This window comes from Cavia porcellus, unplaced genomic scaffold (assembly GCF_034190915.1).
Source record: "Cavia porcellus strain 051 isolate PalLab524CR breed Dunkin Hartley unplaced genomic scaffold, mCavPor4.1 scaffold_21, whole genome shotgun sequence".
NCBI lineage: Eukaryota > Metazoa > Chordata > Mammalia > Rodentia > Caviidae > Cavia > Cavia porcellus.
Genome location: NW_026947504.1, coordinates 8,489,963 through 8,505,324, shown reverse-complemented (window position 1 = coordinate 8,505,324; position 15,362 = coordinate 8,489,963). Strand labels below are relative to the sequence as shown.

Genomic DNA, 15,362 nt, shown 5'->3' with positions numbered 1-15,362 from the left:
ATACCTTTCCAAAAAATGTTTCATGCAAAATGCAAAGCACACTCGGTTATTTAAAATGGCTTAGGTTAAACTTTCTTCAGTCATCATACTAAGGAGCTCTAAAGTGTAATTATCTTAAAAGTGACTTGCAGTGTTACCCTATACGTTGGATGATTTTGTGTCAAACGTAATAATGTACAATGTGAAATATTAATTTCATTGTCAATACAGAGAATGAATTAAATATTTTATTTGAGTGCTATGCCAAAAGAGATCGTGAATTACTATAACTTAAAGAAAGCACATTTATAACAACTTCAATAATGATGTGCAAAACTGCTTTAGGGATACAATAATGCGTATTGTACAGATATATTCAACAAGATAACATAAAAGTAGTGCTTTCAAACTCTGTTGAGTTTGCCTTGAAATACAGAATTTGAAACACATTCCTACACATCTTTGAAAACATTACATTATAGGTAATAAATTTTGTTCTCATATTAGTAAAAGAAAAAGAGACATTATGATTCCATGAGAACACAGCAAACAGATGAAAACAAGAACATGAATTAACATGTAACTACATAAAAATAAAAATATATTAAAACACTGTTCAATACTGAACTAAAGATTTTTGAATAAAAGGAAATACATCCATAGAGAAACACTACCTTCCGATCCTAATGAAACATAAATTATTTCTGTAATTGATATTTTGCAACAGTCCTCTTCAGTGTCTTGAAGTAGGTTATTGGAGATAATTGGTTTCAAAAATTTGAACTCACCAGTTTCAGAGTCTCCAGTGAGACACACCTCATATTGGTAGCTGTGGGCCAGGGTCCCTATGACGCTGATTTGGGACGATAACATGTAAAGAAGCACACTGAAGTAGCCTTGAGCCAGGGACAGTTCAATTATAAAACACAAATATACTAAGCCACAGGTTGTATCCCTAGCATTACACTAAAAAATTACAATTGAATTTTATAAACTGAAAGGTAAAAATTCAATGCATAAATCCCTTATAAGAGAAAAATCAAAGCTATATCTAAAGGTGAAATGTTTCTCCCTAACACTTCTATAGCTGAGTCATTTAGGAATAAACGGCAGAAAACATAGCATCATAATCAGTCCACTACTGGAACCCAAAACTGTTCCGGACAGCAACGTTTCCTTCTGTTTCTGCCCCAGCACTCTGGGGTGGGAGGTTGGGGGAAAAAGGCTCCAGGAATTTGAACTCACCAGTCCCAGAGTCTCCAGTGAGACACACCTCATACTGGTAGCTGTGGGCCAGCGTGCCCGCCCCGCTGACGTCCAGCAGCTGGCCCGGAAAGGGGCCCTCGGGCGCAGGGCAGCCAGGCAGCGCGGCCCGCCCGCTCCTCCCGCACAGCCTCAGCGCCACGAAGAGCAGCAGCCAGCACAGGAAGAGCGACGACACCGAGGCCAGCGCCACCACCAGGGGGCCGGTGAGCGGGTCGGCCTGCGCGCGCTCGGCCGCCGCCTCGGGCCCAGGCAGGTGCGGCTGCGAGAAGCCGTCCACCAGCAGCACGTGCAGCGTGACGCTGGCCGACAGCGGCGGCTGGCCGTTGTCCCTGACCAGCACGAGCAGCCGCTGCCTGGGCGCGTCGCGCTCGCCCGGCGGCCTGGCGGTGCGCACCTCGCCGCTGTGCGCCCACACGCTGAACAGCCCGGGCTCGCTGGCCTGCAGCAGCTGGAAGGACAGCCAGGCGTTCTGGCCCGCGTCGGCGTCCACCGCCACCACCTTGGTGAGCAGGTATCCGGGCTGGGCGGCGCGGGGCAGCAGCTCGGTGCAGGGCGCGGACGCGTTCTGCAGCGGGTGCAGCACGAAGGGCGCGTTGTCGTTGGCGTCCAGCACGCGCACGCGCACGCGCGCCTGGCCGCTGAGCGGGGGCGCGCCGCGGTCGGTGGCGCGCACGCGGAACTCGAAGGCGCGCAGGGCCTCGTAGTCCAGCGCCCGCAGCGCGAACAGCTGGCCGGTGTCGGCGTTGATGGACACGAGCGAGGCGAGGCCCGGGAGCGGGTCGTGGGGCGGCGGCAGCAGCGAGTAGGTGAGCTGGGCGTTGGTGCCCGAGTCTGAGTCTGTGGCGCTGACGCTGCCGATGTGCAGGGCGGGGCTGTTGTTCTCGGGCACCGAGAGGGTGTAGGAGCTTTGGGTGAAGGTGGGGGCGTTGTCGTTGACGTCGGAGACCAGCACGGTGATGGTGTGCTGGGTTTTCAGCCTGGGCGTCCCCAGGTCGGTGACGGTGATGGTGATGTTGTACTCGGCTGTGGTCTCTCTGTCCAAAGCTGTGTTTGTCACAAGTGTGTAGAAATTCTCTACGGATGGTTTCAGCAGGAAAGGGAGATTATTCGGCACAGAACACTTCATTTTTCCATTTTCTCCAGAGTCTGGATCTGAAACACTGAAAACAGCCACCACAGTCTCTCCAGAGTTCTCAGGGATAGGACTGTTGACTGAGGACAAGGTCAGTTCTGGTGCGTTGTCATTCACATCAAGCACTTGAACTATGACTGTGGATTTTCCTGAAAGACCTCCACCATCTTTAGCCTCTATGTCGACTTCATAAGTATTAATTGCTTCAAAATTCAAATATTTGATTAGTAGTATATCACCAGTAATTGGGTTTAATAGAAAAGTTTTGAGAACTTCTTCAGAAGCATGAAAAAATGAATATGACACTGCTCCAAAAGTTCCTGTATCTAAATCAGAAGCCGATACTGTGAGAATGACAGAATTAATAGTTCTGTCCTCAAGAATCTGAACCTCATAGAGTGACTGTTTGAATTCTGGGGCATTGTCATTTATGTCTAAGACCAGGATTTGAATCTGGGCTGTCCCCGACCGTGGAGGTGAGCCTCCATCCAGCGCCGTGAGCGTTAAGCTGAGCTCGGGCTGCTCCTCCCGATCCAGTGCTTTGTCTAACACCAATTCTGGGTACTTCCTTCCATCCCTCCGACTGCGTGTAAGAACGTGGAAGTGAGCATTAGGAGAGATCGTGTAGTTTTGAAGACTGTTTCTTCCCACATCTAAGTCCTCAGCATTTCCCAAGGAAATGACTGTCCCTGGTGAAGAGCTTTCTAGGATTTTTACTTGCATTTCATTTTCAAAGAATACCGGAGAATGATCGTTTACATCTATGACCCTGAGTTCATTTGTAATAAATTGCAGTGGGTTATGCAGTAATATCTGAAAATGCAGTATACACGGCTCAGTGGGACCACATAACTCCTCCCGGTCCAATTTGTTACTCAGAAATAAGTCACCAGTTTGATGACTGAAGTGAAAAAGCAGTTTGTTCCCTTTGGAAACAACCTGGGTATTCCTTGTGGCCAGTTCCTCTACCCCTACTCCCAAATCTTTTGCTAGATTCGCTATTAAAAAACCCCTCTCATTTTCTTCAGCCACGGAATAACTTCTCGACGCGAAATCAGCCAGAGACCCACCCAGTAAAACAAAGAGAAGCAAGACTTGCCTTTGTTTAAGAAAGTGCTCCTTTCTTGTCTCCATTGTACAGTCTACCATGTTCTTCCAAGGAATATCGTCAAGTCGAACCTCAGACACTACTGGGTAGCGAAAAGGCTTTTACGCCGAAGCCTGGAAAATAGTCCCTTCCAGAGGCTCAGATTTGCTTGTTTAAAAATCTGCCCAGGCTCACAGACCCTAGTTTACTGCAGTAGATCCGTGTGTACTTCAGGAGTAGGGTTAGCAAATTTGCTTTTTTTAGTCAACAGCGCCACCATGCGTTCGCTTGCAGTTTTAAAATCTTTGAAAATTTAATGTTCAATATTTCTTTAAAAATTTGTAACTGTTGTATTACAGTTCCTTTTAGCATACTCGATTAGGCTACTGTAATAATTTCTCTTATAACATGACTTAAACAGAACATAGGGAGTAACAGTGTTCTAATTAAATAAAAATCATGTGTTAGTCTAACTTTCGTATTTCTACAGTTACCAGAAATGTTATATGCTATGTGTAATTGTTATTGTAAAAAAGAGAGGAAAAGAAAGTGATCTAAAGGATATAACTGCATGTATATTTAAGAGTGTAAGATAGAAAACCATATTACTAAGTTTTTGTTGGATCATTGAACAGAACTGTTTGCAATCTCACTGTTTGAATGTCCACTTTGTATGCCTTAATTTTGTAATTTGAACAACTATTTCTAAGATGACAATATGTAATCTATTAACTAGTGATTTCTTACTGTATATTTTTTTCTTAAAATTCTGTATTACTTGTACCTCTTTATTGTTTTGTTTTCTCTTTAAATAAAAATTTTAAAAAAAGAAATGTTATATGCTGGCTAATCTACTGAGCTTACTCTTAATGTTAGTGACACCAAAAATAACAGCATTTACACTTCTATACTTTATACTATTTTATTTTATCATAAAACTGCAACCTATTGAAATAGCTGTTACCATGGGGTAGGAAGAGAGGAAGAAATGTGACTTACCCAAACCCTACAGTAAATCATTTTGGCTGATCAATGATTTTCAGTACCAAAAGTTGTTGTATGTTACTGCTAATTTCAAAGTGAGACCTTCAAAATTCATATTTCAGTTTAAATAGTACAATTTCGTATTTTAATTTAAATAGTACACATTCAAGTATACATAAAATGAGAAAATTTAAAGATGGGTGAATAACATTGAGAATTAAAATTGGTTTTAACATGGTCAAGAAATTAAATTGTAAGAAATGAAGAAAGGTGTAAGAGTAATCTACAAAAAAATCTATACAAATATACTTAAATTATAAAATTAAATGCCAATTTCCCCATCTATATTTTCTAGGCCTGTGAGTAGGATAAGATCATGAAATTAAACCACAAGAGGAAAAAGAAAAGATGTGTTGAAGGAAAGACGTTAAGGGAAAATGACCACATAATGCTAGAGTAACAGTGACCAGTTCATTAAAAACACAAAATTAGATAATTGATTGTACAACAAGGTGCTAAGGTTCCAGTTAATTTTCTCATTATGCATTTTACTATATTTAAATATCAATATATCAAGATGAAATACTCTTCTTTTAGTCATGTGTTCTTTTATTAAGAACTTAAAATGTTCTAGTGGCTGTGTTAATCATGGAATAAGCATGTAGCATATTGATCAGCATACTCAAGAATATTTGATAAAAAGTATTGAAAAGCCCAGGTAGGTGAAGAGAAAAGACAGAAGTTATCAGTACAAAAGATAGAGTGCATAGATGTAGGTATTCCTTACAGTACTGCACACAGGTTTATTTCTACCTAAATTCTAAATTCTCTGGAATATTCTTAAAAATGAAATGCCAGGATACTTTGAAAGTTGCTAAAAGGACAAAGACATATTCTCCCTTTATTTTTTCATTTTAATGAAGTGTTCAGAATTAATTTCTAATGATTGAAACAGATTTTAAGGGGGTATTAGAAAAACATAGAGTTTTTAAAGGACATTTTAAACAGAAAATATGAAAAATCAGTATACCTCTGGAAGTCACTAGACATGTACTATTAAACCACATATGAGCAAATGGCTTTTCCCCATTACTTGGGATTGAAACCATGGAACCCTAGGTACAGTCTCTGTTTAAAATTTTTTTTTTTGTCTTTTTCCTTTTTATCGGTACCGGGGATCAAACTCACGACTGCCTGCTTGCAAGGCAGGTGCTTATGCCAGCCCCTCTGTTTAAATTTTTATTTTTTTTGAGAAAGTTCTTGCTAAGTTGCCCATGATAGATTCAAACTTTTGATTTTCCCTTGTCAGCCTCTTGAGTAGCTGAAATTACAGGCCTTGAACACCTTGATTTAGTAAATAATGTTTGTAAAAATTTGTTAAGCATAAAAAAATTTTGTTAGAATTCTTCATTTAAAGTACTCACAATGTCTAAAGAGTCAATTTTCATATTTTGACTTTTAAAGTATTTTTTAGACCAAGGAGGGTGGTTGTTTAGGTTATTAACCAGTGTATTTATGTTAGTGGTTTATCTGTGTGAGTTCATGTGATAAAAGTAACAATAGCCTGAGGATATACAACAAACATTTGTTTGGAAATGCTGGAAGAACTTAATCCATGTAACAATAGCAGATATTGCAGAATTTAGAATTTCAGAATCACCTAGAAACTGGGCAAGGTGAGTTTGGGGAAAAGAGCTCTAACTTAAAAATTGGAATATTCTGGCCAGGACTGGTAGCACAGGCCTATAATCCCAGCACTCTGGAAACTGAGGCAGGAGGATTGCCAGCCTGGGCTATATAAGGAATTTCAAGGTGAGCCTGCACTACATAATGAAATTCTTGTCTCAAAAGAAAACAAACGCCCCCAAAATGGAATATTCCTCAAAGTACAGCATTTACTCTCACATTTTAAGTTAAAGACATACAAATCAAAGTAGGAATGCAAAGAAAATGTTATACTACTACTGCTCACGCCAACACATATATTTAGAAATACTCGTAACACACACTCAGAATTGGAATAGGATAATTACTTGGTAGAATTTTTTTAAATTTCCAAAAGGCAAAGCAATAAAAACAGGACTGTCCATAAATGCACTGAGCCCAAGCGCATACATTCTTGTTAGTACTTAACTGAATTCAAAGCTATTCCTGAAATTCGGGTTTTCATCACTAACCCTCTCCAAATCTTGACCAAGGAGGATGGGGATAATAGGCTTCAGAAATTTGAAATCGCTGGTCCCAGAGTCTCCAGTGAGACACACCTCATACTGGTAGCTGTGGGCCAGCGTGCCCGCCCCGCTGACGTCCAGCAGCTGGCCCGGAAAGGGGCCCTCGGGCGCAGGGCAGCCAGGCAGCGCGGCCCGCCCGCTCCTCCCGCACAGCCTCAGCGCCACGAAGAGCAGCAGCCAGCACAGGAAGAGCGACGACACCGAGGCCAGCGCCACCACCAGGGGGCCGGTGAGCGGGTCGGCCTGCGCGCGCTCGGCCGCCGCCTCGGGCCCAGGCAGGTGCGGCTGCGAGAAGCCGTCCACCAGCAGCACGTGCAGCGTGACGCTGGCCGACAGCGGCGGCTGGCCGTTGTCCCTGACCAGCACGAGCAGCCGCTGCCTGGGCGCGTCGCGCTCGCCCGGCGGCCTGGCGGTGCGCACCTCGCCGCTGTGCGCCCACACGCTGAACAGCCCGGGCTCGCTGGCCTGCAGCAGCTGGAAGGACAGCCAGGCGTTCTGGCCCGCGTCGGCGTCCACCGCCACCACCTTGGTGAGCAGGTATCCGGGCTGGGCGGCGCGGGGCAGCAGCTCGGTGCAGGGCGCGGACGCGTTCTGCAGCGGGTGCAGCACGAAGGGCGCGTTGTCGTTGGCGTCCAGCACGCGCACGCGCACGCGCGCCTGGCCGCTGAGCGGGGGCGCGCCGCGGTCGGTGGCGCGCACGCGGAACTCGAAGGCGCGCAGGGCCTCGTAGTCCAGCGCCCGCAGCGCGAACAGCTGGCCGGTGTCGGCGTTGATGGACACGAGCGAGGCGAGGCCCGGGAGCGGGTCGTGGGGCGGCGGCAGCAGCGAGTAGGTGAGCTGGGCGTTGGTGCCCGAGTCTGAGTCTGTGGCGCTGACGCTGCCGATGTGCAGGGCGGGGCTGTTGTTCTCGGGCACCGAGAGGGTGTAGGAGCTTTGGGTGAAGGTGGGGGCGTTGTCGTTGACGTCGGAGACCAGCACGGTGATGGTGTGCTGGGTTTTCAGCCTGGGCGTCCCCAGGTCGGTGACGGTGATGGTGATGTTGTACTCGGCTGTGGTCTCTCTGTCCAAAGCTGTGTTTGTCACAAGTGTGTAGAAATTCTCTACGGATGGTTTCAGCAGGAAGGGAAGATCTTCTTGGATGGAGCAAACTGTCTTTCCGTTGTCTCCAGAGTCTGGGTCTGAAATACTGAATACAGCAATTATAGCTTCCTGCAAATTTTCCGGTATCTCACTGGTAAGTGTGGACATGGTTAGGTCCGGCGGATTGTCATTCAAATCCAGCACTTGGATAAACACTACACAATTTCCAGAAAGGCCCCCACCATCTGTCGCCTGAATATTTATTGTGTAAGTCTGAACTGTTTCATAATCCAGTTTCTGTTTCAAAAGGAGTTCTCCCGATTTTGCATTTATTTGAAAAGTTTTGCGAATTTCTTCAGAGGCTTGGGAAAATACGTATGATATTTGTCCATAGGCCCCAATATCTAAATCCCTAGCAGAGACAGTAGCAACCTGGAATCCTAAAGGGCTGTTCTCTGGGATCTGCACCTCGTAGAGCAGTTTCGTGAATTCAGGCGCGTTGTCATTGATGTCCAACACTTCAATGAGGACCAGGGCGGTGCCGGATCTGGGTGGCGTCCCGCCATCTAGGGCTGTGAGGGTTAAACTGATCTCAGGCTGTTCTTCGCGATCCAGTGCTTTGTCTAGCACCAGCTGTGGTACTATGCCTTCAGAACTGTCGTGTAATTTAAGATGAAAGTAGAAATTGGGGCTGATTGTATAATTCTGGAGACTGTTGCTTCCTACATCTAAGTCCTGGGCACGTTCTATTAGGAAAGTGGTGCCAGGAGTGATACTTTCTGAAATTTTTAAAATTATTTCTTTGTCTAGGAACACTGGAGAGTGATCATTTATGTCCCTAATCTGTAGCTCGGCCTGAAAAAACTGCAAGGGATTTTCCAGTAACACTTGGAAAGGTAACACACAGGGTTCGGTGGGGCCGCAGAGCCCCTCCCGGTCCAGTTTCTCATTTAACAATAAATCCCCGGTCCATCTATCTAACTGTAAACTCATTTTTTTCCCCTTGGAAACAACCCGGGGGCCCCGCACCGCTAGTTCTTCTGCCTCCAGCCCCAGGTCTTTTAACAAATTGTATACAAAGGAACCGCTTTCAGATTCCTCAGCCACAGAATAGCGCCTAGGCTCAGAGGCAGCCAGTGCGATGCCCAGAAAAACAAAGAATATTAGGACTTGCCTTTGTCTCCGAATGGATTCCTTTCCGTCTCTGGCCTCCATCACCTTCTGATTCCCAGCTCACGTTACCGCTGACTGTATGTCCAAATATCTCGCAGCAATACTTGGGTAATTGGAAAATCCTAGTCCCCGATATTCTGGAACAATCGCGGTAGAAAGCCTCTTCTTCCTGCTTTGCTTCTTTATGAATTGAGTATCTGTGTGAAATAGCTGGGTGTTCGCTTCTTAGTTCTACTTTTAAGGCTGCAGCGCCACCCCGCGTCCTTTCAGAGCATTTGTTTTCTTTAAAAAGAAAATCCCAACGCTTTCTGGAGATTAGACTGCTTAAATGGAATATTTTCAGTTAGTGTTTTCTCATGTACTGAAGTCTTGTCTTCGTTTCAAATGGCTTTCATTTAATCTGTACTGATACGAGAAGCATAGATAAATCACTCTAGTTTTCTCATAGATCCAAGAGGCTCTGAGAGAAAAATCAAACTTAGAAACTGAAGAGTGACCTCAGACCTACAATTCAATAGAAAGAAGACTTTGGCTAGAAAGTTGCAGGGTTTTTACTCAGATATTTTACATATGCACATATGGGTGGTGGTTAGGTTATCAGTCTTACACAAATATCCAACCGAAAAGCACAGAGACCCAAGAAAAGCCCGGAATTCAACAAGAGCATTCTGTTGAACACTGACATATTATTACTTGTGATTCTTTCTCACGTTGCTCCTATTTCACATTACCCTAAATTTTGGTGGGATTGAGCCTCATGAAAACTCTCCAGGAGCAGCCATATAATTTCTTTTTGTACATATGTGAAAATTTTTATTTTCCTAAGAGATCTAATATTTTGTATAAACTCAATCCAGTTGTCACATCTATCAAGTTCAGTAATATCAATTATGCAATAAATGCTAAAATGTCCTCAATTATTTTTGAAGTGTCTTTAAGGAGATAATTTTCTAAATTCTAAACTATGTATGTTGCACTTTATTGTCAAGTTTTTAAAGTTACTGTCCTTAAGTCTTACAGCTGGGCAGTACATTATTAGTTTCTCACTAGCTTTGCTTCAAATAACACCTTTGCTACATGGGCTATAATGACAAAAACTGCTTGGGTTTACTTTTAAGGCCTTGAAAACTCTTTTGCTGAAAACACTGACTCTTCCTTTGGGCCTGTAGATGTCTGATGGTGAGTGGATGAGGATGAAAATTCTTGACATCTCTGTCTTCACATTGTGTATCTGCTTTTTTAAAAAGTAATTTTATTGGTACAATTTAGGTATACATACTGACTACATTCATCATAGGGAATTTGTACCTGCACATGATATGTGTTAGTTCTTCTTTTTTCCATGCCCCCCCTTCAGCTCTTATTCCCCTTATTTATAAAGTTTTGCTTCCATTTTATCCTTTTCTTTCTCCTTTTCTCCTTTCCCTTCCTTCCACCCCCACCCCAGTTCCCCTTTCCTTTTGAACAGTTTCTTCCTATTTCCTGCAGTGGAAAAGCTGATATGTGAACAAGGCTCCCTCCGCCTTCTTTGCCCACTGACTGAATGAAGCCTTTCTTTCTCCCTTACATTTGTCTCTTGGAAATTGGTTTTTTGTGGAATGACTTTCTGGGCCTGGGCGTAGCAACACTATCATACCTATGAAAATTAATAATAATACTTCAATAGTATTTTTAAAACAATACTTATTAAATCTCAATTATCCTTTCATTATCTTCCTCTAGTGTCTTCAGCTGTAAAAAGGGGCCACATGTGCTGTTTAATTCCCTTTACAAGTGCAATTTTCTTAGATATTTGTTCTAAGTATTGTGTCAGAAACTGTTTAACCACATACTGTGACTATAGCTGGTATTGTGTCTGTTGACTCTAGAATATTCCCACACTCCTCTTATGACATTTACTTTTTTGAAGTATCCAGACAAGTTGTCTTATGCTATGTCCTATAAACCAGATTTGTTTGATTTTTTTCCTCATGGTGTTATTTAACTTGTGTTCCCTTCTATTTCCAGAAGACTGGAATGAATGATTTATTAAGTATAATATGGTATAACATTTTTATTGTACCATTTAAGCTAGTGGAATAATTATATCATTTAATTATGCCATTTAAATTAAGCTATCATTTAATTTCTGTAATTGTACAAAAAAGAATTGTGCAACCACAGGGTTCCTTTCTTAACATTTAGAAAGATGTGGAATTCTAACAGGGTCCTTTCTTAACATTTAGAAAGATCCCTGATTCTATCCTGTTAATATCATTTTTCTCATGATTGCTATTTCTTAAAAATATTATAATTCAAAACATCTTAATTTATTTTCATTGAGTGCTACATATAATGAATCTAAGTCAATAAAACCCAACACCCAAAAGTTGAAAAATAATTATTTATACATGTTGCACCATTTTAATATATAATGAAGATCATTCACATCATAAAGGTAGATGATGACTAGTAAGCCACTTGAAATTTTTCATTTACCCAAGCATACTATTTATGTTTTGGTAGGTTCTCTGGACTAAGCACTTATGATAAATATGAGATAACATAAAGGAGAGGAAAATAAATAATGTATAAAATTACATCTCTGCCACCTCTCACATGTTGAAGAATAACATTTTTGTGGTATTGGGAATTGAGCCCAGGGTCTCCACACAGAGCTAAGTCCCCAGTCCTTTTTAATTTTTAAAAATAGGATCTCAATAAGTTTACTAAGTTGTCCAGGCTCAAGTGTGTGATCTTTCTGCTGAAGTTTCCTAGAGTACTGGAATTATAAAATCCCTGGCTTTAATGATTAATATAAATGATATATAAAATAATACTCAAGCACATATTAGGTTTTATTGTGCCAAATTTTTTGAAGCTTCCCATTTTAACCCATGTGTATTTCCATAATTTATTAGATTGGCTAAAAATTTTTCCACTCTGTGGGTTGTTTTCATTCTGTTAGTGATTTCTTTCAGTATACAGAAGCTGTTTAATAAGATGATATTCCAGTTACTGACTTTTGAAGTATTTCCCATGCAGTCTGTATTTTGTTTATGAACTCTCTGCCTACTTCCACATCCTCAAAATTTCTACCTGCTTTCTCTTCCAATAGAGTTAGTGTTTCTGTTTTGATATTTAAATATTTGGTCCATTATGACTTTAATTTAATGCATGGTGATAGACATGGGTCTAGTGTTAGTCTTCTGCGTGTAAAAAGTCAATTCCTTTCAGCACCATTTATTAAAGAGGCTTACTTTCTTCCAGTGAACATGTTTGGCACCTTTGTCAAAAATAAGGTGGCTGGCTGTGTTTGGAGTTGTATCTGCATCTTCCAATCTGTTCCACTGATCCTCAACTCTATTTTGTTTGCTTATTTGTTTGTTGCCAGTACCATGCTGATTTTATCAAAGTATCTTTGTAGTATAATTTCAAGTCAGGGATTGTGATGACCTGAGTTGCCTTTGTTGCAACTGAATTTTAGCCAATTGTCCCCTATACAAAGGATTTATATCTGGAACATATAAAGAACTGGAAAAAATCAGATTCCCCTAAATTCAAGTACTCAATCCAAAAATGGGAATGTGAGATGGATACTTCTCTCATGAAATACAAATGGCAGATAAAGATATGAAAAAATGTTTAACATCATTGGTCATTTAAAAATGCAAATCAAAACAACACTGAGATTTCATCTCACTCTAGAAAGAATGGCTATCATCAAAAAATCAATCAACAACAAGTGCTGGATAGGCTGTGGGAAAAAGAAACTCTTGTCTTCTGTTGGTGGAAGTGCTGACTGATGAAACCACTATGGAAATCAGTATGGATATTCCTCAAAAAGCTAGGAGTATAAGTCTCATTTGACCCAGTCAGTCTACCTTTGTGTATCTTTCCAGAAGAAATAAAAACATCATACCACAGCAATATATGTGCACCTAGGTTTATAGCTACACAATTTAAAATGAATGATACATAATACTATATACTATATTACACTTAAATTTCTTATGTTTGGCTTTGTTTTTCATATTGTACCCAAACAGTGATATAATTCTAAGAGTCACTTTCATAAATTCAAGATTATTTTCAGTAAAAGTTTAAAATATTAAAATATCGTATAAATAATTTTATATAGGACAAAATTTTCTCAAATCAAAGAAAATGAAAGTTTATTACTATAGTTATACTTCAAAATGATCAGTAGTTCAAAAACTAAAGATGCACACATTAAAGGTATATTAGTCATGCATCTCCATTTATTTATTTATTTATTGTTTTTTGAGGCCGGGCTTCACTAATCAGTTCAGGCTGGCCTTGAACTCACTTTGTAGCCAGAGCTGGCCTCTGACTCACGGCAATCCTCCTGATTCAGCCTCTCAGGGGATTATAGACATTCATTACCACACCCAGACTTCTTTCTTTTTAAACTAAGGTGTGATTTGATATGTATAATGTATACATAGTGTGTTAGTCAGCTTTCCATCTCTGGGACAATATATATAACTCATGCAATTTAAAGGAGGAAAAATTTATTTAGCTTGTGATAGCAAAGGCTTCAATCTGCAAATGCTGGCTGTCTTCCTCCTCTCACTTTAGTTCCTGTGCTCCCTCATCCTATTAGATGGTGCTGCCCACATTCAGGACAAGACTCCTCTCCCCAGTTTGCTTACACACATGGCAATAATCTCTTTAAAAAGCCTCATAGAAACAAAAGCATGCTTTAACAATCTCCCAGGTATGTCTCAACACAGTCAAGTTGACAATCAAGACCACTGCCACAAGGAGATGCAGCTTAGCAGCATAGCACTTGCCTGGCAAGCACAGAGTCCTGAGTTTGATTCCTGGTATCAAAGAAAAAAAGGCTATCACCACACAGTATATATGACCTTTCTGAAGAATTTCGTGCATCTCCAAAAGAAGAGAGGAGATTATAAAAATCAGAGCAGAAATTAATGCAATAGAAACTAAGAAAACAATCAGAAGAAGCAATTAATCAAAGAGTTGGTTCTTTGAAACAATAAATAAAATTGATAAGCCCCTAGCCAACTTATTTAAAAAGCCCAAATTCATGCAATAAGGAATGAAAAAGATGAAATCACTAGACTCTGGAAATACAGAAGATCATCACCACCTATTTCAAAAACCTCTACTCTCATAGATTCTATAGCACAAAAGAAATGGACAGATTCCTAGAAACATATGAAGTACCAAATCTGGGTTAAGAAGATATAAAACTGCTGAATAATCCAATTTCTATTAATGAAACTGAAAATGTAATGAAGTCCTTACCTACAAAGAAGACCCAGGCCCGGATGGATTCACTGCAGAATTCTACAAGGAAATACAAAGAAGACATAATGCCAACACTCCTTAAACCCTTCAATGAAATTGAAAGGGAAGAAATCCTTCTTAAGTCATTCCTGGAATCAAATATTATTCTAGTACCAAAACCTGAGAAACACAACTGAAAAAGAGAACTACAGGCCAATCTCCCTAATGAACATAGATGCAAAAATTCTCAATAAAATATTGGCAAACAGGATGCCGCAAATCATCAAGAAGATCATACACCACGACCAAGTGGGATTCATGCCAGGCATGCAGAGATGTCTCAACATACGTAAATCAATAAATGTAACCCACCATATCAATAAAGCCAAAAGTAAGAACCACGTGATCATTTCTATAGATGCAGAAAAAGCCTTTGATAAGGTCCAACACTCATTCATGATAAGAACTTTACAGAAAATTGCAATAGATGGTCTTTACCTCACTATGATAAAGACCATCTATGACAAGCCAACAGCCAGCATCATATTAAATGGCCAAAAACTGAAGACCTTTATCTTAAAATCACGCACAAGACAAGGATGTCTCTTATCACCGCTCCTATTTAACATAGCACTGGAAATACTAGCCAGAGCAATTAGACAAGAGAGAGAAATAAAAGGGGTAAAGATAGGAAAAGAAGAAGTTAAATTATCATTATTTGCAGACAACATGATACTTTACATAGAAGACCCTCAAAACTCCATTGAAAGACTCCTAGATATAATAAATTCAGCAATGTAGCTGGATACAAAATCAACACTCAAAAATCAATAGCATTCCAATACAGTAACAACAAAATCACTGAGAGAGAAATAAGACAAGCCACACCCTACACACTAGCATACAAAAAATGAAATACTTAGGAATTAATCTCACAAAAGAAGTAAAAGATCTATACAGCGAAAATTATAATACCCGGAAAAATTGAAGAGGATCTCAGAAAATGGAAAGACATCCTTTGTTCATGGATAGGAAGAATATTGTGAAAATGGCCATTCTCCCAAAAGTGTTATACAGATTCAATACAATCCCAATGAAAATACCATCAACATACCTCATAGATCTAGAGAAATCACTCCTAAAATTCATCTGGAACCAGAAGAGACCTAGAATA

General features: G+C 40.8%; 2 protein-coding genes across 2 annotated transcripts; both read right to left on the bottom strand.

Moving 5' to 3' along the window:
- Positions 1 to 214: 214 nt before the first annotated feature.
- On the bottom strand, positions 215 to 4,220 carry Pcdhb3 (protocadherin beta 3). Its single transcript, XM_003477224.5, has one exon. It carries the CDS (start codon positions 3,524 to 3,526, stop codon positions 1,118 to 1,120), a length of 2,409 nt encoding a protein of 802 aa, XP_003477272.2. The 5' UTR covers positions 3,527 to 4,220; the 3' UTR covers positions 215 to 1,117.
- Positions 4,221 to 4,367: 147 nt separating this feature from the next.
- On the bottom strand, positions 4,368 to 9,146 carry Pcdhb2 (protocadherin beta 2). Its single transcript, XM_005008392.4, has one exon. The coding sequence runs from the start codon at positions 8,972 to 8,974 to the stop codon at positions 6,578 to 6,580; it is 2,397 nt and encodes a 798-aa protein (XP_005008449.3). The 5' UTR covers positions 8,975 to 9,146; the 3' UTR covers positions 4,368 to 6,577.
- Positions 9,147 to 15,362: the final 6,216 nt, after the last annotated feature.